This window comes from Zosterops lateralis (assembly GCF_965231275.1).
Source record: "Zosterops lateralis genome assembly, chromosome: 19".
Taxonomy (NCBI): Eukaryota; Metazoa; Chordata; class Aves; order Passeriformes; family Zosteropidae; genus Zosterops; species Zosterops lateralis.
Window position 1 is genome coordinate 804,455 of NC_139779.1, and position 27,282 is coordinate 831,736.

The 27,282-nt window shown below is 47.4% G+C and overlaps 1 protein-coding gene across 1 annotated transcript in view; it reads right to left on the reverse strand.

Moving 5' to 3' along the window:
• KSR1 (kinase suppressor of ras 1) overlaps window positions 1–27,282 on the reverse strand; it is a gene marked incomplete at its 5' end in the record, with an annotated part of 50,147 nt that overhangs the window by 16,743 nt on the left and 6,122 nt on the right. Inside the window, one exon of the mRNA XM_083875225.1 lies at window positions 6,676–6,816. Coding sequence (XP_083731351.1) covers window positions 6,676–6,816 — 141 coding nt within the window. The remainder of the gene's footprint in view (window positions 1–6,675; window positions 6,817–27,282) is intronic.

Here is a 27,282-nt window from a genome sequence, read left to right on the forward strand (position 1 = left end):
CCCAGCCAGGTGCTCCTGGAGCAGGGAAGCCAATGGTGCCCTGTTAAGCACAAGGCAAAGCCAATGTCTTGCATTTACATTAAAAACATTTATCCTATTTCATACTGTGACATGGTGTTAGAGTAAGTGGGATTACAGTGATGCCATTTTTGAATTCTCTTGAAACTCTCACCATTCCCCCCTAAGAAAACAATCCAGACTCTGCAGCCCTTGCTGTAGGCAGGAGCATCATTCCTGATCCCAGCAGGAGCTCCCCAGTCCCATCACCCAGGATCCCCTCACTTTCCAAGCTTTCCTGCACACACGTAACCAGGACCTTATCAGAGCTGTTAGTGAGTGAGCTGGCACAGTGGAAGAACCCAAGGTTTCCTTGGGAGAGCAGAGCTTTCCCACCACAGCTGGAATGCAGGCCCAGCTGGGGTGGGACTGGTGGCAGCACTGGTGAGGATCTGGTTCCTCCAATACCTGTTCTGGGGCAGGAACCAACCTTCAAAGCTGGATCAAGGATTCAAACCTTCCAGGTTGCAGAGAAAACCATTTTTTTTTTTTTAAGATGCCAAGCAACTGAGCTCTTTATAAGTGACAGAAGTGTTCCTCTGCCTCATATCCCTTTGGAGGATGCAGTGTGTCTCTGCCCAGAGCTGAGTGGTCTGTGATGGTCCCCACAAGGCCCAGCTCACTCTCACACAGACCCTGCCCGAGGGGCTGCACACACACACAAAGCCAAACACCTCTCCTGCTCAGGAGTTTAAGAAAGACAGAACAGCAAGTTGTAGGAAAAGTAGAGAGTACAGAAAAGGAGATTATAGTTAAACAATCCCAGTGACCTTGAGCTGGGAGAGCTCAGACTTTGTGAACCTGCTGCCAGCCCCCATGACACGCGACAAAAGAAATAAGCCTTCAAAGAGGGGGAGGGAGGGGAAGTAAGAGGCTTTCTTTAAACAGCCACTCATGTGCTGCACATATGTGGTGGCTTAATATAAAACTGGTCAACCTGATCCCTGTAAGATTGGCCTGCTCTGCCTTGGCTGTGTGTCACCCCCCAGGCAGTGTGACAGTGAGGAGGGTCACTAGTTCAGGGTGGCTCTCAAACAGGTTCTGCTGCTCTGGCTCAGCTGTTGTGGGGGAGAAGGGCCCCTGCTCGGGGGCATGTGGAGGGCTCTGGGCCCTTGCACTGGGGTTACTCCCTCTCTTCTCCACTGAGGGTGAGAAATGTGGGTCCAGCTGACCTCTCTTTACCTGTTTCTTCAGTAGGTGCTGAGGCTTTTTTAAAAAAACAGCTTTAAAATGCAGATTAAAGGCTTGCATTAGGACCAAGCTCAACACCACCTCCCTGGGCACACCTTGTCTTGACAGGGAGAGCTGCAAGATATTCAGACAGTGCTCTACTAATAAGGTCAGATTTAAAAACGGAGAGAAAAAGCAGAAAAAGACAGAATCTGCTTTCAATCTTCAGCACCTCATAACTGTCAGCAAAATCTAAAGCCTAACCATGCACTGCTCAGCAGAAGGGATGCTAAAAAGTCCAAAGCAGGAAATTATTCCTCCCTACTACAGGTAAGAGGACTTTTCCCTAAAGCCCTCCTGCTTATCAGACACAGACTGCACTTCGTGGTGCACATGTCTCAAGAGAGAAAAGTGAGTGCCAGTGCATCCAAGGAGCCATCCAAGGGTCAGTCTCAATTAGTTAGGGTGAAGAGTTCACAACAGTCCTTAATCTTGTCTGGTGTCCAACTTAAATCCCTGAAACATGGCAAAAATGCTGGTATCTGACACAGTGGAGGGGTTATTTTTGGTAAAGATTCCACCCTGCAGATAAGCCTACGTGGCTAATGCTGCTGCAGGCACTCTGCAGAATCAGCCTGACCTGCTCCTCGACCCAGTAGCCACAGCTCTTCCTGTAGAGCTGGACAGTTGTCAAGGCCCCAAATGCCTCCTCTTAAATCAATACATTCCCTCTCCAATCATCCTCCTGTGAAGCAGCAGATGCTACAAGAGAAAGCCCATTACATAAGGTGCTTAAATTCCCACTGATAGCTCTAAGCAAAGAATGTAAGGATGCTCTTAAGAACATCTTGTGCCTGCTAGTTGTTATTTTGCACTGTTTTTCTGGTGCCCGGCAATGAAGGTACTGAAAAATTGCTGTATTATTAAATTCCTGGAGATTTTATGGGCATTCTGGAAAGCCTCTCACTTCAAATTTCCAGCTTGCATTAAGCTGTGAGCATAAACAGACCATGGTTTCACCTAACATCACCCTCCTCACTGTTCCACCTCGCAGCAGAGGCTGGAGAGGAGCTGGCAGGCTCAGGGCATTGTGTCCAGCTGGCTCTGGGGACAGGAGAGCTGCTGTCACTGCTCTTTTGTGGCAGACAGGTGTAGCAGTTGCAGATCCCTCAGGCTGACCTGAAGCCATGAAGGGTTCACAGTGCCCAAGGCTGCAAGGGGCACTTGGCTGGGCAGGGAAGGGGAGCCCTGGCAGTGGTAGAAACTGTTTCCCAAGAGCTGTTTTACACTGGTCAGGGGTCTTCAGCTGGAACAGTGAAGGAATTTTAGCTCAAGGAAGCCTGCAGGCCAGAGTTAATTTGCATACACACAATTAGCACATCCAGGAGCTCTGCTATCTGGTGGGGCAGCCAGAGCTCCTGCTGCCAGACCCATGGAAATCCCCAACAAACAGCCACAGTGCTCATGGCCTGTTCATGCAGATATGCTGACAGAAAAAGATGAGAGGATACAGCTGTGGAAACCTGATAGGCATAGGAGATCTGACTCTTCTATCCCCCATCCAAAGGATGCAGTGACCAAAACCCCTCACAGCTCCTCCAGTGACAGATCTGCCCCAGGCTGGGCCACCCTGAGCATTCAGAACCCTGTGCCATGGCTCACAGCAGCAGCCCCAGGCCCAGGCTCACCCTGGACAGGAGCATTTTCACGGGGCAGTACCAGGCTCTTGGGAGACAATTCCTGCTCAAGGCATCAGCCCTTCCTGCTCTGCTCCCAGGCCCAGCACTGCCCCTGCCTTGCTCAGCTCTGCAGCTCTTTGGCATCGGTGCTGACCAGGGATGGGCTGCACAGGCAGGCAGGAGGTATCCCAGGACAGGGGACAAGGGTACAACTGGGACTCAAATCCATCCCCCAAAGGAACAGGCACAAAGCAGCAGCACAGCCCTGTTCCACCTGCTCCCAGCCTCCCCGGTGGGGTCAGCAGAGCCCGGGGCAGGATGTGCCCCTCCCTGTGCATGACCCCACTCTAAAAACAGCTTTCCAAGCTTGACTGACTGGCACCCCTGCTCCACAGCCAGCAGGGCTGGCCCAGACATGCTTCAGAAGATGATAAGAAGATGACTCTGTTCTTAAGTTAGTTTCTAAGACAGTGACAAGTTACATGTGGAACAAATACAGTAGTTATGTTTCTTGGAAGCACATGGATAAAGGCAGAGAAAATCTCTTTCTGTGCTGAAGAAAATAAGCCAATAGGTTTTTTTTTAGTCTCTTCTATTTGGTAGACATGCTCCAAGCTCAGAACCCAATAAATAGCTCTGCAAAACACTTTCATCAGCTCAAGAGAGAGACAGCACTGTGTTCTTACCTTCCTTCCCTCCCACTCCCCTCCCAATTCCTGACTCCAACTCCCAAGGCAAGCAGGACAATCCAGATCAATGTATTTTTCTAGGAACCATTTTCAGAGCAACTTTTACCCACTTGAGACAACTACATAGCATAAACACACCTTCTTTAAGGCTCCTTGCCCTGTATTTTCTAGATCTCAGTTCAAACACCTCTTTGCTCACTTTCAATCTGCCCTATTTAACCATTTATACATAGCTTTTGGTATTAAACTACATATAAAATCAGTCTCTAGAATTAATCAATCTCTAGAACTCCTAAGCAAAAACAAGGACTCCACCATTCCCTAGAAAAATACTTAAAAACCAAGTCACAGCACACCACACTAGCCCAGCTCCAAAGCAGAGCCTGATAAAAATTTTCTATGATAAAAATCTGTCTGGCAACCGATGAGAGGGAACAGTAACAAAGCCACAGAAATAGCACAGGTTGGGGTGGGGGCTCCAAGCTTCCTGACCCCTCAGCACTGTGTAATCCCAGGGAACAAACAGGATCCCAGGCTGGGGGCTGGCAGTGCCCACCTACCTGCAGGCCCTCGAGGTGGGCACAGCCCAGGCCTCGCACCCGGCGCAGCGTCACCGGCTCGTCCGCGCTCTCGGCAGCTTTAGCCGTGGCCCAGCGCCACAGACACTGCATTGTCACTGCTGTGATCTCCTCCACAGCTACAGCCTTTTACAAGCAGTCATTATTCTCCTTTTAAATATAGGTTTTCAAAGAAATAAAGGAGCCCAGCAATTATAATCGCTGGAGCTTTCGAGCTTCATAATGTCTAGAGCAAGTCACTGAGCAAAAAATAGTCTTCACTCAGGAGCAGAGGAGTCAGCAGATACTCTAAATTGGAGCTGCTGCTCTATTTCTGACAGGAGAGCCTGGGAGCTTCTGTGCTTCCCTGCATGGCAGCTTTATTTGGGAGAGGACTGGGGGGAGCGAGGGGAGGGGAGGGGAGACAGAGAAACAGAGCATTGTTCCTCTCACCGCTCAGCTAAAGAACTCCTGCTATTAGGCTGCTTTTCAACCGTGTTATGTCACAGATTAGCACAGTCTTGAAAATCCCTCCAGCAGCACTAGAAATGCAGAGGGAATCAGAACCATTTAAAAAGGCAAAAACCCCATGAACTCGGGCCTTTCTCCTGATTTGTCCCTGACAAGCAGCAAGCACAGAGAGCCCTCTACTGCACCTCCTCCTGTGCCAGACCTGCTGTTCTGTTCAGCTCTCAGGGGTGCCCAGGGCAGGGCTCTGAGGCAGCTCTTCTGAGACTCCACAGGTACTTGGCAACCTCTCCAACTAGCTTCAGAGCCTAAAAGGCACAAGAAGAGTGGGCTCTGTGCCATGTGAACACACTGTGACACTTGTGCAAGTTTTCCTTCTCTCTGCACCATTTTCTGGAAGCCTTAGGAAGAAAACCCAGCCTGGCTATTTCCATTTTACAGCAAACTAACAGTGTCTGAGAGATGGCAAGCTGCTCCCAGTAGCACAGAGCCAGAACCACTCGAGGGTCCCCATTTTCACCGTGTGTCTGCTCAACCCTGTCTGCAAAGGCTCCTCCCCATCCTGTCACAGGCAGTGTGCACGAAGCAGGACACCACTCCAGATTTTGTAATGCCTAACCTATTAAAGCTCCTTCTGTCAGAGATTTCCATTTTGAAAGCTTTCAGCTGAGATGCAGTTCAACATGCTGTATGAAATCTAAACAGCAGGAATGATCCCACGATACCTGAGACATTTCTGAAAAGGAACTCATCCCAGACAGTTCTCAGCTCTGTGCTGATGTCAGTGTCCAACACCAACGGTGGCTGCACAGCTATTTTCTGAGCAGTGAAATAACAGGACCAAAAAAAAAAAAAAATCACTGCAAGAGCAGAGCACTTAGTTAGTTTATGAGCCCAGCTATTTCCACTCCCCCAGCTCACAGCCTGTTCCAGCATGCCTACTCAGAAATTATTTTAATGACCCACAGGGTGTTGCAGTTCTGCTGTCCAGCTGATACAAGTGCTACAGGAGCTGCCACAGCTGCATGAAATGGATGCAGGACCCTTAAAAGATAACCATACATTTGGAATCCCAGAGGAATTTCAGTGCTTTGTACACTTCTTACAGTTCTGTCCCAGCAGGAACAGAGTTCATTCAGTTGGACACTGCTTGGGGAGGGGCAGCAAGAGAGCACAAATCAAAATAATAAAGATCTGGAAAATTCTTTCTGCCTTAGACCAAACCCGAATTTGTTCACCCCTTTTAGTGACCACACATGGAGAAGGGCAGTCTGAACCCTCTCTGCTCCCTGAATTAGCAGGATGTGGCAGATTTGAACTGTCCACCTCCCTCCCTGCTTTTCTTCACCTCTCCCCTGCCCCCCCTCTGTTCTGTAGGCATCACAAAGGATTTATAAAAGAGCTACAAAGACATTCTTTTAGACTCAGGCAATTCCAGTAACCTTAGAAACCAACACTAGCTGGGAGCCTGGCAGTTTGGCCACAGCAACAGGCTGCTTTTGTCCTCTCATTGTCACTGCTGCACCTTTGGCTGTGCCACCCAAAACCTCGCTGGGCTGGAAGGCAACACCAGCATCACATTCAAAATGAACAGTAGGAAATAAAAGGAACAACTTGGTCCTGAACCCATCCTGTTTCACCAGAGACCACTTAGTTACATCAGAAGCAAGCCAGAATAACTTCCATGGAAATCTGTGGAATTTTTCACCCAGGCAGATTCCTGCTGAGGTCAAAGAAAAATTTTGGTTCTTTAACGATCAAAGGAAACCGAATGAGAACATTGTGACCTGGCCTGCAGAGGCACAAACGGGAAAAAGAATAGAAAAAGCCTTTTCTGCCTTGTTTAGCTGTCAGTGGACTGAGCTCTATGTGTGTGTGTGAGACTGTAACAATGGTCCTGTTTTGGCCAATGCTGTCCACAGAAGGCAGTGAGCACAGTACTATTAGTACAGAAAAGGTACTGAGTGCTGAAGTCCTGCTGTGGCTGTCAGAGCCAGCAGGGAGCTGGGAATGCCCCGAGGGGACAGGAGGGCTCAGTGAGGGCCCCATCCTTACCTGCACCACCTCTTTCCTGACGTTGACGATGTCCAGCCAGTCGTTGAAGCGGGGGTAGCTGTTGAGCTCGGCCGTGCGGTCGCTCAGGGGCACGCTCAGCTTGCACTGCCGCTGCCGGTGGATGTAGTCGATCAGCTTCACCTGCGGGAGCCACAAAGCAAAACTCTGAGCTCCCCTGGCACGGCCTGACCCTTCCCAGGCTGTGTCTGTGCAGGGCTCTTTGATGACACAGCAGTGACATCCTCCTAGGAGCTCCCAGGGAAATCTGTGCAGTGCATTTCCCCCACACTGAGCGTCTTTGCTCTTTGGCATTTCAGCAGAGTGCAGGACCTGCTCTAAACCTCCACCAACAGCAGTTCTCAGGCAGGAATAGCCAAAGTACCCAAAGACTCTGAGGCCTCTTATCTGATGGGCATTTCTATTACAAAATCAACATTAAAAGCAGCTAACTTAAAAGAGCAAAAATTGAGGCAGTTGGACTAGATGACTGTTGCACATCTTCTATTCCAAAGTTTTATTCCAAAGCTTTTATCACCTGACCATCTCATGGCAAATGGACTGCACAGAATTCTTCACTTCAGGCACAAAAGAATAAAAGAGCAAAAAGGAGTATTATTTGTGCCTTGTATTTGCTTATCAAAAAGAAAATATTCTCCAAAGATTGCTCACTGTGTCACACATTCCCATGAGGCAGGCTTAAGCTTCAAAACCTTCCTAACAAAACAATGCCTCAAAGCAAGTTAGTTGATCCATGATTTATAAATCAAAACTTGTTCTTAGTCAACAAATTTAGCATTTGGGACATGATCAGACTGAAAATGTAAAAGAAAAAACAAACATGGATTCTTTGACCATTATAATGTGTCTCCCCTCACAGTTTAAGTGCTTTCCTATGAAGTTAATTGAGAGTATGTTTTATGAGCAATCTATTCCTTACAGCTGTCAGGGATAACAAGTTTTTCTCTGCCCACATACTGAATTCTGACAGCAGTGCCATGCAGTTAGAGATTTATCAAGAAGTGTGTGACTACCAAAGTGATTCCAATTCCTGCAATGCCCAGAGCAACGCAAAGCACTGCCATTCCCAGGAGAGGCAATCCAGGACTGCCTTGTCCTAGAAACTCAGCCATCCCTTTGCATTCTCACTGTGACCTGCTGTAACCAGAGGAGCCTTTTCACCACAACTTCCCAACAGGGCTTTGGGAGCACCAGACCTACAAGGAACTGGAATCCCAATCGCTCGTTCTCAGTACCTCTTTTTATACGAAGGGGCTGACAGCACTTCCTTTTTTCCACCCCTTGTCTGCTTCCTCTGGCCAGAGCAGGGCAGGGCAGGGCAGGGAGGGACTGGCCGTGGGCTCAGCTCAAGCAGGGCAGGCTGGGATGAGTAGATGGGCAAGGGCCCCTCAGGACAGACAGAAAGAAGAGGCTGCAGGAAGTTTGTAGACTCAACAGCCCCTAGAATGCCAAAAATCAGCCTACACAAATGAAAAACAGCTTCCCAACTGTGCAATAGCTGTGTCATGGAAAAGAGAAGGAAGAGAGAAATGACCCAAAGGCTGTCTCTTTGCAGAGGCCACTCGAGGGAAGGGCCAATGACGACATGTGTTCTGATACACAACCACAACACCCAGCCCCGGGCAAACAGCTCAGCGTGTTTGTGAGCCCTGTGTGTGGAATTCCCAGGGCACGGAGGGATGTTCCTGCTGCTGCCCCCGGCTCACCTCACCCTTCCCCATTCCTGGGCACGCCTCAGGGCTGCTGAGCACCGAGGGACAGAGGCGAGATTGCACAGTGATTTTGGAACTGGTACAGCCAGCCCTGATGGCTCTGTGTGTAAAGCAGCAGCTCAGCTCTGCAGTCGGACTGTAATCTGTTATTTTAGTGTAGGATCTCCCATCAGGCAAGATTTATTTTTCCTGGAAGAAGGATGAGCTATCAGCATACTCTATAAAGCCAGAGCTCCACGCTCAGTTATATGGAACACTAATTACAGGCAAATGCCCTAAAAGCAGCACATGATCCAGAATAAAGCAGGGAACTACAGGCAATGGAGGTATCAGAATCTATTCCAAAAACCACAGTGGAAGGAAAGGAGGGCTATTTATAAATGAAAAATCACAAATTATGTAAAGAAATGGTACAGAAAGCGTGTGGCCCACGTTCTCCAGTTCCAGTGTCACGAGGACAGCACGCTGCTCGGGGCAGGATATTGCTGAGGTACAGACACTGCCTTTGCTTTGCTCACAGAAATCCTCCCGGCCAACCTCAGAGTAACACCAGAAGCATCACATGAGTGAGAGCACAGAGCTGGGCTGCACTCCTGGCTCTGCCTCTGACCCATCTGTGTGATCAGGAGCAAAAGCACTCAGCCCTCCCCTTCTCCCTGCAGGAGCTCCCTGGAGCAGCCACCGGCCTCAGCTCTTCTGGTACTGCTTAAAAAAATACTGCTTCAAGTATTTCCCCTTCCCAAACATCATCCATAGCATAAAGGACACTGCTGGGAGGGACTGTGTGCAGCACGGATTTCCATGTCAAACTTTTCTTCTTTGTTGGAACGTAACGAATTCTCCAAAATGGAGAAGCACTCTGGCAGTGCAGGTCTGAGTGTCTCAGAGGGCCAAGGCTGGTTTTTCCCGGAGAACTCCTTCGCATTTGCTCCTCAAATCCAAATTTGTTTTCCCTTAGTCCTATAAATAGTGTGTTTGCATTCTCTTCCCAGCCTACATGCACCACGCTTCTCCCCTAGGATGAATTTCATTTTGTTGTTTCCTGCCCAGACCTTTTACTAAACTACATGGTTTGGCTTTAATAGCTGAGCTGTTGCAAAACCCTTTTCTGAGAATATAATAAAATTTCTGGGTTCAGTGACGCACATAAAAAACCCACAACCAGCACACAGGTCTCCAACCACAAACTAGACTGTGAGATAAAGCCAATAGTAGCTGCTCACTGCCTGCTTGCTAAATGGCACGTCCTACTCATCACAAATGGCAAACCCCACACCACAGGCAGCAATATCCCAACTGCCCTGAACCCACAGAGATGGGAAAGGACAAGAGCAGAGACAGGATAGGGAGCAGCTGGAGCAAATCCCTGATTCCAGGGCAGAGCCCTGGAGCAGCTGATGGCCAGGACACCAGGTCTCATTGCTCTGAGAGGGGCAAACACTCCCAGGTGCTCCTGGATGCACCTTCATCTCCTTTAAAAGATCCTTTGAAAGATCCATTTACAGAACAGATGAGAAGCAAGTCCAAGAAGTTCAGGAGAAAACTGCCACGCTTGTGCTTTTTTATTTATTTCTGCAAAATAAACAGCAGATCTCTTGAGACACAAGTCTGCCATATCCATGACCTCCAGCCAACAGTTGGGATTTTAGAGGACAATAAACAAAAAGCAAATGCCCTTGTTGAAAAACAAGCTTTCCAGCTGCACTTCTGCAGGCATGGCACAGGAAAGCATCTGTAAAACCAGATCACTGACACTGGGGTGCAGAATTCAGGTGGTACTACAAGGAAGAGCTGGAAGAATCCTGTTATCAAACAAGTATTTCTGACCTCTGGTTAACTGATCAGAAATCACATTCTAACCTCTTCATTTGTCAGAGAATGTTAATAGTGTCTAACCAGAAAAATCAAATGTCAAGGATTTGGGGGTCAACTGTCCCCAGCCTCTTGCTGGTTATGTTTTATTCATGTTTAGAAAAGTGGCATCTTGTTCCAGAGTCACTAAAAGGCATTAAACTTAGACCTATTGCAACTTCTGCACTTGGTCAAAATCCAGTCTGAATTCAATGCACTTGATCCAAATAAACATAGAAAAAGGAGATAAGGCTGGAAAACTCCCCATTTTTCTGAAGCCTTCAGTGGCTTAGTCTCATGCTTTTAATCTGCATATCTTGAAATACCCTATAAATGCAGCAAAAATAATAATTTTCAATTTACCAAAAAAATAAAAAGGGAAACCATGGCACAGAATGGAAATTATAATTAAACAACTTGGGGACAGGCAGAGGGACGCTGCTATACCAAAGTGCCAGCCAAGATTTCTGCAGAATACCAACAGTTGGAGACCAAGTTTGATTCAATCATACGTTTCACAACCAAATGCCATGTTTTCACACTTTAACAAAACCTATAATCTGCTCAGTGAAGCCGGCAACTTTTCTTGTTGACTTGAAACATATGCAATGTTTAGAAGAGGAGTTTTGCAATACCCAACACAAACAACTGTCATGATTTAATGAACAAATCAAGCACATGGTCAGAAGCAGATCCTATTGCTCCTGTGCCCAGAGATGAAATCTCAGGGAGCCTGGCAGCACTGGAGGAGACAATAAATATGAGCTTACACTGAAACTTCCAGGGCTACAACCAAGTCCTGCCCTGCAATTTACCCAGCTGAGACTTTGAAAGGATCAGATCAATGTATGGCCCAGCTCTTGCATGTGGTTAAGAGAAATGCAAATCATCTATCTTGCCTCAGACAGGAATTAATCTGGAAGGAACTCCTCTATTAACCTCCTGCCGAGAACCAGCCCAGAGGGCAGGGAGCACTCTCTGAAGCAGCCCAGCAGCTCCTGGTGCAGCAGGACACTGCGCTGGCCAGGTCAGGATCAGAGCATGGGGGAGGTTCTGCATTTCTGCCTCCTCAAACAGAAGAACAAACTTCTGAACTGGAGTTTATCTGCACGGGGCACTGGAGAAAGTCAGATGAGTCATCTGAAGGCATCCAGTGAAAGTGGATTCACTTCACACCTTTAGCTGACTCTTACCTATTTTCCCCAGTCCCATTATATACACAAACCCTATGTCAGACCAAAAAAACCTCCTAGGCCACCTGAGCACTGCAGAGAAGATAAAAAGGTCAGAATTGGACTTGCCAAATTCGTCTCTGAAGTCATGCTCGGCAACCATGTGAGAAACTGATAAAGATCTCAGCAGCTGCTGGGAGAGCAGCAGCATGTGAGGACACTGCAGGGCACTTTCTCCAAGTCATGCAGTTTGAAGTGAAAAAAGAGTGTAGCAGGAAGAGAAAGACCCAGGATGTCTTTAGGATGTCACTGTTATACAGCACACAGAGAGCTGGGGCAGAGCCTGGGCTCTGGAGAGCTCAGACAGGCCCTGTGCAGTGCCCAGACAAGGAACCAACCCCTCCCCATGAGAGCCACCCCCCTCAGGGGCTGTCTCAGAAACGGCCCCCAAAGCAGCCCTGCCCCTGGGGGCTTTGGAGGGAGGAGCACAACAGAGATAACAGGTCCCCCAGATCCCACACTAACCCTGTGGGAATGCCAAACTGGTGGAAATGGCAAACACAGAAGAGATACAAGTGCTGGCTGGGTTCTCCAGCTGGGACTGAAATGCAGCAATGCTGAGCATGTCCTCAGCAGAACCTTTCCTCAAAAGCAGGAACCAAGGCAGCCTCGGGTGTGATCAGAGCGCTGTCGAGCCTGAACACTGGTGTGGGGCCAGGGATACACCAGGACAAGTGTCAGAGGAGGGGAACAGAATAAGGCCGAGGAGTCATTGCACAAAAATAGTGCTGAGGTTTTCCCAGTGTGCCCAGGAGCCAGGAGCAGGCAATGGGGATCACAGGACACAGGACACAGCCCTGGGCTCAGCTCTGCCAGGGATGTGCAGCCAGCCATCCAGAGCAGTTCTGCTCCAGTGTGAGGCTCTGCAGGGCCCTTCAGCTGACAACAACCCAAGCCTGTGTGCGCTGAGCTGCTCCTCTGTGAACTCAAGCTCTCGGCAGCTGACTCATCTGAATGCCCCCAGCTATCTGGATGGTTATCAGCATCTGATCACAGCGTCACCAGCACCAACTGCAGCCTCAGAAAGCCTAATTTCCTTGTTGTGCCTGTAGGTATAAAGATACCTGACAACAGTGTGAAGTGTTCCCTTTTCAGCACAGGGAGACTTGAACCACTGCCTGGTTTTGACTGGTTTAGAACCAAATCTGCTTGCTTGAACTGAGAGAGTGGATCTGTACCCTTTTCACATGACATATGCTCAATTTGCAGTGAAATCTGATCCAAACCTGTTCATAGAACACTTCGTTCAGCCACTGAGAAAACCATCCTTCCCATCTGTGCTTCCATTAGGAACAGTCACATAATGCTGGATTCAGCTGGAGTCTCACAATCTCACCAACCTCCAAACTATCTTGAGATCAGCATGAAATTCCAACAGCTCTTTCCAAGGCAAGCACAGGATCTGCACAGGAGCAAAATTCACAACCCAAAGGAAGAGGAACAAAAACATTTCATTTCAAGGAACTGTATCCTAAAAAATCAGGTCACAGAGTTTGTCACCCACATGGCTTTGCCCTCAAAACCAACAGAACTGAAGCTACTAAAGGATGATATTGTGACCTGTATTTTCACCAGCCATGCATGGTAAAATTGGTATCAAACAAAATATTACAGAGAAATATCTGGCAGCAAAGTCATTTGCTTTATTTAAGGTGGCATCTGAGGCAAAAAAGGGGCTCACACGTCAGACCTGCAGCCTGTGGAATTCACATTCTCTAGTTGAACCCAGCTGACTCATTCAGCAAGAAGCTTGGCAGTGAGCAGAACACCTGTCCAGAATGTGAGGCCTGGTTTCTGTGTTTTTAGCTGAGCTGAAATGGTAGCCAGGGCTGTTCTCATTTGGGTGCATTTCCTACCCAGCTCTGCCCTGATCACACAGCTGCAGCCACAGGCAGCAGGTCTGTAGGTGACTGCTGTGCTGGGCCACAGGCACAATGCCCTGGACCAAGACTAGCACAGTGCCACTGCTTTGCATGCCACAAACACCTCAGGAATATCAACAGAGAAGCCTTAGGAGAAGCCTTAGGAGAAACTGGTAAATACAAGCACAGAGAGGTAGAGGGCTATGGAGACATGGAACACCAGATGGATGGATTTTCCTTTGAACCCTCAGTCATGCCTGAGGCTGACACAATAGCCACTGCCCAAACACTACAGTATGTTATTTCTGCTTTGTCAAATGATGCAGACAGCATCACTTCTGGGTCACTTGGAGGCCACATACCACTCCTTTTCTTCTCCCCTCTTCTCTTTTTCACAATCCCAGTGACTGAGGCTGTAAAGACTCAGTTGAGGCCTTCCCAGCTTAGAGTGGGAGGATGAAACTACACAATCAAGTAGTTCCCTGAGCCTCACAACATAATTCTCTTCAAAGATTTCATCCTAGCAAGGCATCTGAGCCTAATGCAGCTACAGGAACAGTCCTCTGCCTCAAGATCAGAGATTTCACACCCACTGAACACTAAAAATGAAAGCTCCCCCCCTCCTTTGCCACCCGAGGACACACAAGTGTAACAGAATGACTGAGAGCACTCTGCAAGACTAAGAACTGTAGTTGCCATTTGCTGAGCACAGCCCTGCTGCTGCCACAGCAGATCTGCAGCTCTGCTCCTCTCAGCTCACAGCTCTCCAGCACCCAGCGAGCTTCCTCACCTCAGCCAAGTTCATCAGGCTTAGCTGTGCTTCCACAGGGAGCACAGCAACCTCCTCCTGCCCCAGGGTTCTCCTGAAGGGTATTGTCACCTCACACTGCCCTGCAGACCTGCTCAGCTTTCCCATCCCTCATGGAGCTGGCCACTGAGCAGGCTGATGGATTTACCTGCTGTGAACACCACAGGCTGCTCAAAGTACTGCAGGAAAACAAGTACCTGCAAAACTCTGTAAAGCCCTACAGAGGCAAATGCAGCCCAAATATAACACTGATACTCTGCCTCTCTCTATAATTATTCACTATCTGGGCACTGTATGTCTCCTCCCATTAACAATTACCCCCCACCCCCTGTGGGCTTTGCAGTGACTGCAGTGACAGGGAGAACGACTATGGAAGGCTCAGAATCTGAACAGGAAGCAGCAGGCCATGCTTTGGGCACAGGAGTTGTGTTACAGCCCACGGATCTCTCTGTAAAATACAAAAGTTAAAATTGCCTTTAAAGAGAATATCCTCCATAGTTTCTATGATGGCACTAATCATTCTCACACGTTTCTGAATGAACCCTCAGGTGTATTTGATTGATGGTGCAGGAAGTGGAAATAAAGACACCAACAAGCTGTGCATGTGTAAACTTAGAGCCTAAATAAAGGAGAGTTTACAGCAGACAATATAAGGCCAGACATTTCCTTCATCAAGGTCAGGAAGAGAATGACTAATTGTAGGTCCTCGTCATATTCCTGCACTTCCCTTTCCTCACTGCAAGGCTCATTCTGCAGGTCCTGAGCACAGCGAGCTGGCACAGACAGTGAGCTCCAAGGGAACACCCTGGATGAGGCCTGAGCACTCCCCAGGACAGAACTGAGAGGTCCTGGAAGGAACCAAAACTCCTCCAATGGAGCATTTTACTGCCCAGGATGCTGCCCCTAACCCCAAAGGCTTTTTCCCATTCTTCTTCCCCTTGCCTTCCCAACCATCTCCCTTTTGTCTTAACATTTCTTTTTCTGCAGCCTCAATAAAATACAAGCACAGACCTCCAGTCTCCACCATTCCCTGCACTGGCTGGGGAATGAGACAGATTAGCAGTTTGTTCTCAGGCTTATTTGCAGACCAAGGGAAGGGAACAAAACACAACAAAATCAAATCCTGCTTGTTTGACTCAATTATTCGAGCCCTTCTACCTTCTCCTCCTCTGTGGCACACACAGCTCCCCAGACTGCTGCTGGGCTGGGCTTTGGGGAGGAGGTTCACACAGAAAAGTGTTAAATCTCTGTAGGAGCAGGTTGCAGGCCTTGGAACTGAAGACGTTCTGTCTCTGCTCCCTGGGAAATCTCAGCTAAGAAACTGCCTTCTCTGAAATGCTCCCAATTATTGGGTTTCTGCTAGAAAGAATTGAGCTATTTTGGCAAGGACTGGGGTCACATTTCTCTTTTCACAGACACTGAGTGAGAAAGCTGCCATGGCTCACTGCTCACATTTTGTTTTTCAAAAAATCTCCTTGGGGCTCTCTCTTACTGGTTCACATTTGCCCGTAGCAACCACGAGGGGTTTCTATCATTAGTTAAATACAAATACAGGATTTAGAGTGCAGACACCTGAACCCAGATTCCCAATCCCAAAACCAACATTTTTTCTTTGACTCTGAGACTTTCACCTAAACCATGTTGTGCCCACTTAAAAAGTAGAGGAAAACAGAGCTGCTGACCCAGGAATAGTTGTATGAGGAAAAAAATACAGAGGGGACTGATAGGCAGCAATGGCTATACACCAGACAGTTCTGCAATAGCTACTTGGCATCATACAGCAGTCTGGAGAGATTTTAATCAGCACTTGAAAAAAGATCACAAATACAAAGATAACAAGGTCCAAGCTCTGCATCTTTCAGGGAGGTACAATATCCATTACTTTTGTGAATTTCCACAGAAATTTCACACACCACATTTGTCTCTGTACCTAAGCAGAACAGGAGGTTGGGGTTGGGGCTGGTTTTCCTTTGGTTTTGTTCATTTAAGAGAAGTGTATTGTGACAGTTGGCTAAAACCAAATTTCTCATTTTCAAAGCATTCTATGGAAGCAAATTCAAGTTCTCAAAACATATTCTTCTAATAAAAATCTGCATTAAATGTACAATGGAAGAAAATGTGCCAGCTCAGGATCAGAGTTTAAGCATTATGCTTGTGTGTCCAAAAATTGTTTTACGCAGAATTTGTGAAATATCTGAGCCTGACATTTTTGCCCCAGTTGGGGGTTGGAAAAAAGCCTTTAGAGCAGCAAAGTTCTCACATTTGCCATCACTTGCACAGTTCAGAAAAAATTCCAGAGCATCAGCCTGTAAGAAATATTTCTAAAATGTGATTTATACACTTGTATGCTTTAATTCCATTTCTCTTTTCACTTTTCATGCTCTACAGTATCTTTAGGAAATACTCTTCAGAAAACTTCTTCATCACCCCTTTGCACATCTTGTGCTGAGTTACATCCCTTTTATGTTAAAGTATCTCCTTGGATTATGTGCAGGCTCTGGGTTCAGGGTTCCCACTGCCCCTGCTCAGAGCAGAGGAGGGACTCCTGTGCTGAGCCACATCAGCCAGAAACACACAAACCCCAAAGTGCTGAGGAGAAAAGAAAAAGCCATTGTGACAGCCTGCGTGCTAGTCTGTCATGGAAATACTCTCCTCCCAAGGAGCAGGGGAAGCACAAAGGGATCCTGTGTTGTGTTTCTCTGCCTGCCAGCGGACAGCTCTGAGTGCTGGATACAAATTCATGCCACAGGAGTTGAGATTTTTCACTGCAGCCAAGCAGCTCTGCATCACTATACAAAGATCACTCATGGGTTTGTCCCACTCCTTTTGTTTACAGTACTTCACCTTGATCTCTCCAAAAGAAACATGACTGAAAATCCTGGATCCTGAGGATGCTGTGGAAATGCCACACCTGTACAGTGGGAGACTCCAAATGCCACTGCTCCCCTACTACACCTCCTGCCAGGTGTGATGTAAAACACTACTGGGAGTAATTCTTTCTAACACTCCTCCAGATTACCAAAGCCAGAAGCACAGCAAGGCCTATAAACAGCTGAGGGATCCAGCAGAGCTGCAGACAGCTTCTTACCTGTCTCACAGGCACAGTCAGTGCCCACACTCAGCTTTCCTAGTATTCAGCTTGTTTGAAAATACACCACATGAGCTGTCCCTCCACAGCTCAGCTGCTCTGAGGATTTCCACAAATGCAAAACTTACAGTGCTCAGCCACCACAGGATGAGCAAACAAAATAGCAGGATTCCCTAAGTATCAGCAGCCTGGCTTTAGAATCAGCTTCTGAAACCAAAAATGTCTTGAACAAAAAGGAAAAAACAAACCTTTCTACCTCCATCCTTCCTTCATAGATAGCCTTATTTCTCTTTTGTGTTTTGCCAAAGGCAATTTATAAATTCAACTGGATTGTTTACAGTACAATCCTGAAAGTGCAAATAATCAGCAGCAGATTATTATTAGGTTTCCAGCTGTGATCTCATGCAAAGAACACTGAAGTTATTTGAAACTTCCAGATGCCCTGATTTCCCCAAATGCTGGATGAGGTCCTGCCCATGCTGCCTCTTGCCCCAGCAGAGCTGGGTGAGGTTACAAACACACCTTTGGGAGCTCAGCAGGAGCAGTGTGGCTGCCCAGGCTCTGGAGCCCATTTCCATGACCTGCCTGCAAAGCCCCTGCATGTCCACTCCTGTCTCCTCAGCACAGTCACTGCCAATCATTTTCCTCAGCTGAAAAGAGAAAGGGAGAGAGCACTGAGCACAGTCACCCAGAAGTAGGAAGCTGTAGCATTACTCACTACCTTGAAGACTTGCGTGCTCTTCCTTTCAATTACTCAGCAGATGTTCTTAAATCAGTTACTCAGTTTCGAGGTGCACCTGCCAAGGCCCGATACACACATCCACCCACTGCAGCCAGCGAGGCACATCCTGCTCCTCCTGCAGGGAGGAGGGTCCTGCCACTGCAGCCAGCCTGGCTGTCCCCAGCTGCAGAGCCAGCACTGCTCCCTGCTCAGCACAGCCTGGGATCTCTCTGGGAGCATTCCCAGCTCCCATCAGAGCTGCTTCTGAGGGCTGCTGCAATAAAAATGGGCAAATCTACCCCCACGTGAAGGAAAATGCTGTTTCCAAAAAAAGCCACAGTTCTGGAAAATGCAGTTTGCCACATACAGCCCCCCGTGCCAAGACTCCATGTTCTGTTCTCATGAGGAGACTCAGGGAGGGGAGTTCGCCTCAAATATTAATATAGAGGTGGGGGCTTCTGTCTTGTCTGGGGTATTTTGGCTTCTTGCAGAGAAAACAGAGTAGGGACATGACTGAAAAAAACATGCAATAAAAAAAAAAAGTCAACTATAGGAAATTGCTTAACTGGAATGTGGCAACTTGCCACATTCTCTCTTTTAAAACAGCAAAACAGCTTTATTTTAACAAGCTGCTATGAGATTGTATTTTGGGATTGTCAGGAAGAACAAAATACACTAAACCTCACTCTGTTCAAAATGCTTTGAACCTATCACACAAGATTTTAAGAGGGAAAAAGAAAAGCTTTGGTATGTTCTGCCATGCAGTGGGATCAGAGATTTTCAGTTTGCTCACCAATTATCAAGAATGCTCCCAGAGTATGTGTACAGGCACTGAAACACAAAATACAGGACTGGAAAAGCTGTGAGTGTTAACTGAGATTCAGCTGCCAAGTTAAGCGGGTACCCCACAGCTCAGCTCTAGGACAGACTCCTACAACAGTTAAAAAGTAAAATGGTGTCAGTGGACTGTAGGAGCTTTATCTTCCCCCCAGCACTGGTGATGCCACTTGTCAGTGAGTTTGGTGCTGGGTCAGTTCTCTTTCCTTCTCAGCAAACAAATGTTCTCACCAGCACCTGTCCAAAGCCCCCTCTCTCTGCAGTTCCTCGGGTGGCCTTTGTGCTCTCTCAAATCAGGAACATCACAGTCCCAGACAAACTTCTGTGCAGATCCTTTCTGAAAGCCCAGGCCCATCCCACTGATGGAGTCAGTATAATTGCAGTGAGAATGAAGGATTACTTGAAGAAGTTTGGGTTGAACAGAGGATGTGGGGAAAGGCTGTGAGACAAGGGATGGTGTTGCAGAAAGGTTTTATTTATGGCCTTTTCCCTGATCTTGTTCTGATATTACTGGGATGAGTAGTGTGTTCTACTCTGCTCTAAAGCAGCTGATCAGTTGCTGGGTGTCTTTGACTGTTCAGTGAGGTTTTTACTGGATTCGTTCTTCCTTCCTACTCCCCTCTACTCTGCAGGGCCGTGGGCAGAGTGAGAGAGGCAACAGGAAGAGCAGGAGTGTAGGAGTCACCTCTACAGAGAGCAGGATGTGACCCCTGCTCCCTAAAGAGGGCACAAATGGTCAGATCCTCATATCCAACCTGGTCTCTCCCTAAAGGAAAGGCTGGATCAAGAATCAAGTGAAGCTGTTAATCTTGAGTTAGAAAGTAAATTTAATTATATCACTGGTGCTTTGTAGGAGGAACTTAATAATTAACTGCAAAGAAGTCAAATTATTGACTATCCTGATGGATTCTTGCTAAACTAAGCTTAAACACTCTAGTACTTGACAGAACTTCAATTCTGCCAAACTTTTATCTCACAAAGTGCTGGTGAAAGCATCCAGCTCCTGCAGCCTTGGAGCTCTGCTGGGTAGGTGTCTGGAAACCTGTGTGACCTGTTTGTCCAGCCCAGAGGCTCCCCTTCCCCACTGGCTGTGCAGCCCTCCTGCACTGTGAATTTAACAGCCTCTGAGCCCAGTTTGCTCCATCAGCTGCCTGAGCCCCGTTTCCCAGGACAGCACAAATTTCAGCTGGAATGGGCAATGACAGCCAGCCACCACAAGTCAGTCTCAGCTCCATGTGCAGATACTGAGCTGTGCAAAGTGTCTTTTCAGCCTCAAATCTTTACAGAAGGCTGTACTAGCATGCAGAAAATACAGCTGAGGGAGGCTTTACTGCTGCTAACGTGGTGCTCCCATCCTGCCTCTAGTTACACACAAATTGCTGCTGCTGGGTCTGCACCAACACCAGGTTTGGCTCCCCAACGCTACCAGTTCATACTCTGAGGGTAATGATTCACCCAGTTCAGCCCCTTTAATCTCCAGCCTCTCTAAGAGACCATAGCAACAGCTTCTGAACGTGCCTGCCTTCAAAGCTGCCCCAGATCCTGTCTATGAGGGCTTCTGTAGAGTCCTACATAATGAGAAAAAAGGCATTGCAGTTAAGATGACCAACTCAAAAGACAAAAGCAGGGGGGTTCCCCTGCTGCTTTAGAGCTTAGTCCTCCATGTATATCTTTTTCCATTTAGTCCAGTATGGATGAGTGCTGAACCAGCTTCTTGCAGCTCTTCAGCTCCTGCTTGCTCTTCCTGTTTAGCTGAAACCCTTGTGTATGGAGCTAAGTAAAACTGACCTAGGGGTTGTTTATGCTTTCAAAGGGTATATGGTCTGTGCTGGAAATGAGTACCTCGATCCAGCCTGACTCCCTACTACAATAATAACTGGAAATGAACTCTGGACTATCAGTTCCCAACCACTCTGGGTTAGATCACGTTGCACAAGGAATATCCCAACCTGGGGGAGGGGAAGGCTCTCGGTGACACAGAGCAGCTCTTTCTGCTGCAAAGACTCTCCCAGCAGCTGCACAAGGCTTGGGACCAGGGATGAGCCATATGGAGCCAACAAACAGCAGTGGCAGACAGAGAGAGGAAAACACCCGTGGGCTCCACAGCAGCTGAAAGGAGGGACCACTATAAAGACAACTACTATACATGTCACTTGAACGTGAACCTTGAGACTCCAGGTAACCTGTCAGGTGTGTGCTCCAGATATCCAATCCAGATAAGCAAAGCTAAGGCTGCCTTTGTCTCCCAGCCAGGCCATCTGCAGCAGCAGTGTGAGAATTACAGTGCAATAAAGGTGCACCTTTATCCCAACTTCCACATTGTCCTGTCCCAAACAGTAAAAAATATCAGGACTAGAAGCACTTTCTCTGAAATGTGTCTGCCCTTGCTGCTTGCCAAGAGGAGTCAGAAAAGCCTTTCACGAATAGGCCAACTGCTTTCAGTTCCCCTCAGTGAGACTGTAACATACTCAGCTTGCACTTGCCAACATTAAAAACTCCCTCCTCGTCTTTGGTCATTCTAGAGAATGAGGAAGGATCAAAGCACGGGTTGAGTGTAGGCAGTCGTCCCTGTTATTGCAGGGGGAACTGCAGAGTACACAACTTCTCACCCCATTGTCCCTTCTGAGGCGCCTGTGAAGCGTGCTGACACATCCAGGATTTCAACACAATTAAATTGTAAATTAGCCTTGTCCTTCACAAAAGGCTCATGACACACAGTGATCTCCAACGAGATACAATGACCTGCTAAATTCTCTCTTGGTGTCTTGGGGGTTTCCAGGACCTCCCTGTACATCATTCCCTAAAGTCAGACAACTGCACTTACCCAGGGAAAGATGGCATGGAAGGGGCAGTGGTAGGGGTCGCTTTCCTACATACAGATATTGACTGCCAGCTGTACTAGTAGTTCACTATCAGCCCCAGGAAAAGGTCCAAGCACTTAAAAAATTCAGAGAAGGAGCTTAAGAGTAGTTGGATTTTAAAGCATTCCTGTACTCATTTCAGTGGCAGAGGTTTCAGGGATAGGAGTGAGCAAATTAAATCTTCATGCAAATAGTGGATGTTATTTAGGCCGTGGGTAGCAGCACTTGCATGTTCTGGATGAGACCATCATATAAATACATTTCTTGCCATATACATGGCTCAAATCTCAAATTAAGTGTCAGTTCTGGATGCTCAGAGAGAGCTGAACAGTTATTGCTGCAAACTTCCACATGTAATGGGGGGATGGCAGCCTCATGCTGGGGCTGTCTCATGCAGGAATGGGAGACGAGCTGGCAAAAGAGCAATTGCTGAAACACGAATTCAACAAGATGAAAAAAAAGAAAGGTTATAACTATAGAATTTCTACCAATTTAAGAGTCAGGTGAAATAAGGCAGAGAAAGAATCCTTCTGTGTTCTAAAAATATCCACTTTCTCAGTTGGTTATCCTTTGCTATCTGAGTGTTGTTTTTTACTCCTTTGCTCATTCAAAACACACTTAATTTAACATCAGACCGAGTCTGCAGACAGTACAACAGTACTTATGTTTAAATAGCTGGAGCTTCAAGTGGGGGTCAAGGCCGTGCTGCTCAAGGTATTCAGCCTTGAAAGGCACTTACAAAAGAACTGAGCCAGCAGAGACTAGAGCTAAATTCAGCTCTTACCCTAGTTCTAAACTGCTCCAACTCCTTTGTTTTCAGTGCAGTCACATTCAGTCGCTACTCCTGTAAAGGAAAGTGGGCTCACATAACCCAACACTCATCTGATGTCAACTGGACAAGCCCAAGGAACATAAGTGGGGTCCTCAGTCAGAGCCAGCTCTACTCTTTGCTACAGATGTCACCTACATGATACCTGGAGCACACCAAGTGTTCCATCAAGTGATACGGCTGTAAATAATTCACCAGCAACCCCATAACGCTTGATTAAAACCTACTGAAAGAAGATCTAATTAAATTGTCTTTTAAAGAACAGACACGATATGACGACTGTGTGAAGGGCAGATGGGAAGCAGAAGCTCGTTGGAACATGAGAAAATAATTTAGAGGACAGTACTTGGTAGCCAATACTATAAACTTTGCAAGGCTGTTGGCTTTAAAGCTGTGTATCTGCTGTGCTGTGAAATATATGTCTTACTGATTAAACAATAGTTGGACAATATGTTAGAGGAATGTAACAGCTACCTTGCTGCAAATGATTCACAGCAGATTTTCCCATGTCTTTCAACCTCTGAGGAAGAAAAGAGCTTCATTTCATACCTCAAATCTAGGAGGAGATATGAACATAGAACTAACATCAGAGAGTTAAGTATAAATCTAAAGTAGCCCCAAAGCTCAAAAGTGTTGTCACCCAGCTCAAAGTTTTGCATGAAAATAAGAACTTACTAAAGAAAAGATATTTTTGTCCTCTGTATAATGAAGTCCATCCCAGTTGGGGGAAGAGAATCAACTGCTCAGAGACAGGCTTTTAAAATAATTAAATGTGATCCTGGTGCAGCTACCTGAGATCAAAGCTGTGGTACCCACCCCGACCTCCCAGAAGCAGACCTGTCTGCACTCAGTCAGTCATCTTAGAGAAAAAGCTCTCAAAATTATAAATTTCAAAATCCCTCATGCATCAGGGTGGCTCTCCAACTTCCCCCGTGTTCTCCCTCCCAGAGTTTGAGGTTAGATAAATCCGAGCCACAGCTACTTGCACGAAGAGGCTGAAGGCTCAGCGCTTAGAAGGACTCTAAAGAATTCTAGCAATGCAGAGACTTGCAGAGCTCACTGATGCTGTTCCCACACCACTGAGGCTCTGTCAGGGAAGCTGACAGACCATGCTACTAACCCACCCTGTAAAACAGAGCCTGAATGTGGAGACTTTGTTCTCAGCAGTATAAAGGGGCCATGCCTGCAGTGGCAGAGAGCTCACCCTCGTGTCAGGAGTACAGGAAGGCTGAAAGGGCTGAGCCAGCCTATTTATGTGGAGGACCCACGAGGAGTGAAAGGGAGAGAGGCAGGGATCAGAGCCTGCATTTCCTCCTGTGTTTCCCCTTCCCCCTGCACCTCGGTTTTACAGCTGCAGGAAGGATCAGGGCAGAAGTGTGAAAGCTGCTGAGTCAGGCCGTGTCTGTGGGGCCTCAGAGAGGCTGTGACAGAACCAGGGCCAGAGCACAAAGCCCAGTGCTGAGGCAGGGCTGGGCAGTGGAGGGTCACAGAACCAGGGCCAGAGCACAAAGCCCAGTGCTGAGGCAGGGCTGGGCAGTGGAGGGTCACAGAACCAGGGCCAGAGCACAAAGCCCTGTGCTGAGGCAGGGCTGGGCAGTGGAGGGTCACAGAACCAGGGCCAGAGCACAAAGCCCTGTGCTGAGGCAGGGCTGGGCAGCTGCAGGGACACTGCGGGGTGGGGACAGGCAGGACACGCCACTGCAGCCACAGGGCAGCAGGGACAGCACAGAGCCCTGCCTAGGGAAGATGAAGAACCAGAAGCATTTTGCATTAAGAGAACTGGAAGGAGGATGCAGGTTAAGCCTGGTAGGATTAAGTATCCCAGTAGCCAGGATAGCCAGCTAGTCCTGGCTAAGTTAGCATAAGGAAGAAGGCCAGAAACGAGAATGGGTGTCTCTGTGAGCTCCCCTGCAGGCTCAGAACTCTGCTGGTGTACAGCAGTAGTCTCTAAAAGTGAGAAACATGCCCTGTTTCGGCACAACAGTTCAAAAGGAAACTGAGAAGTCTGTTAATAAAATGCTAGAGGCAGGATCTGCTCCTTCATTAGAAGAGCAGTGGGCTGACTGAGGAGAGGAGCTGCAGGGAGCCCCCAGACACTCGTGGGGACTCCAGCTCTCTCCCTGCTCACTGCACTGACTGCAGGGCTGCCTCTGCCTTCAGCTGGGAATCTGATGTTGCCAGACATCCATCCACTGCAAACCTCTTTGCCTCAAACCCCAAACTAGTTATTCCTGGTAACTGAGGCTATTTGAGTACCACACTAGAAAAAAAAAAAAAAAAAAAAAAAAAGGAAAGAACACATCAGTGGAATTGGAACCTGCCTTGGCAGCACAGTGATTGTAGATTTAGTTGCCACAAGAATTAAACACTAAACATTCATGTCACCTTGGCAGAAGTACTCAGCTAGCTCTTGCAAAGTTGGCTATCTCTGCAGTTACAGACTGACAGGTGAGAACTGATAAGGCCCAGTCAGTCAGAGGTAAATAGGTAATTACTGCTACAGAGGTGCACTCAGCATCACTACAGAAAACATCTTCTCCCAAAGTAGGATTGCATTTCCTACAAATGCAGCCTCAGCACAAACCCAGCCAGTGTTCCAGGGAAATAGCTGAAGGCCCAGATCACAGTAGCTTTCCTTTCTCCCTCCAAACACGAGGTTCCACAGATTCCACTCTGGTCCCTAGTCATGACTGCAAATGGCTCAGGAATTTAGGCTGCGAGGAGAGACATCCCACAGAAACTCTGCCTCGTTATACCCAGACAAAATGCTGCCAATACAGCAGTGCTTAAATCGGGCCTTTAGCAGTCAGCCAGTGGTTCTACAAATATTACACTTGACCCACAAAGCACGACCAAACCAGTTTCAACACACATAATATCCTGTCTGAATACGAATGGGACTGACAAGCCCTTTGAGATCTGCTCTGGGGTTTCTCCCAGCTTAGCTGTGTGAACAAATGCTCAGAGTCTTTGGTGTCTGTGCTCACACCGGCTCTTCCAGAGCTATTCCAGACACTCATGTGTTTCACAGGGAAAAGGAAAGAACATGAAACCTTTCTTCTTCCAAAGGGAGAAGGCTGAAGGCCTGTGCAGAGCTCCCCAAACAGATCAGTCTCCTTAGAACAATATCTATGGATTTTAGTCGATTGTTTCCTTAAAACAAGGGAGGATAGGCAAGGGCACAGCTTCCAGAATTCACTAAAATGAGGGAAAAAACACTGCATCTGATCTGCAGTCAGAGTTTTGTACTACTAGCAGATGCTGACCTGAGCCACTCAGATCTGTCTCTAAAGAAATATGGGGAAATTAAAGTCAGAAGACTTCATAAGAATGTTTTACTCTGTGGAAAGTTTCAGTTTTGCTCATAAAGACAAAAGGCCTGAAGTGTTTTGCTTGGCAGATAAAGAACAGTTTTTAAGGAGAAATCTAAAAAAGTCAGGAAGCTTTAAAAAACAAAATATCCCTATTTGAGCTTATTTCAGAGGAGCTACATAACTATATTTTAAAGCAGGATTTAGTCCTCTAGTTTACTCTAGGAAAAAAAGAGAAAAACTGCTCTGGAAGAAGAAAAATGTTGCTAGAAAACTGGTGGGAACCAGGTGTTGAGAGGTTCTCCAAGAGCACTGAAGGCAGCATGAGGAGCATGGACACATCTTCCTATGACTGCACTTACTGCCAAGCCCATCACCTCCCCAGCAATGTCTTTTACTGCTGATGGCCAAAATAATCAATCTGTAAAACCTACTAATTATTTCTTCTCTTCAGTTTATAAATAAAACCTCACACTGGAACCTGCGGGCCTCAACAATAACCCATACACAGCAACAATGAGGAGCTCAAGACTTTCTTTCCAAATTTAGATTGCTTCAAACAGAAGTGAAAGTTCTGTCATAAATCAACAAACCCACGTTTTAGAAGCACGTAAGGCGAACAGAACTGGGCAGGAAGGTGCTAAACTCATTGCAAAAAGCTTCTGAAGATTTCCAAGGCCCCAGCCCTGAGGCTCCTGGCTGGGTGTTGAACACTGGGGTCAATGACCTGTGCTGGGAGCATCAGATCAGACCAGAGCAGAGCCTGGATCTGCTGCATCCCAGCAGCATTCCTCAGTGCCACGTTAATTAGTGCTCTAAAGAGAGCTCACAGCCTCTGCTATTAGAGCTCTTCCATGTGGGATAACTACTAATCATCCTAGCAGGGCACTCCATAACCCCAACCAAAATGTGATTCCTTACTCTGCTGCTCAAGTGTCCTGTGATCCTTCCCTGCTTCCCCAAGATGAACACAGAACCAATGGATGTTCCCACTAGGCACAGAGGGAATGAGAGGCGTGGCCTCTGCTCACTTTGGAATACAAACAGAAATGACAACTGTATTTTACCTTTAGAGACAGATTTTGAAGAGTCTTGAGTTCAGGTATGTAAGTCCAATGAGATATGGATTTTCCATATCCTCCAGCCCCAACAGCTCAGACTTCAGCCCCCTGTGCTGCACTTAGAGCAGGATAAACACCAGACACCTGTGATGGGCTTCAGCTGTGATTCCCTCAAACCCCAAGAGCAGGGCTTAAACTAAGGTTTGAGTTTCCACCTGAGGAATGCTCCAGGGTTCATTTTAAACAGGTTGTGCACAAAGCAGGCTGCCAAGGAGGGCAGGGAGCCGAGCACAGAACAGGTGACTGTCACCCAGCACAGGTGCAAGTGAAGCCCACAGCTGCAGCAGGGATTACCTCATGCACTGGGACACGCCTCTGGGATGTGGAGGTGGCACAGAGCTCTGTACAGCTCTGCC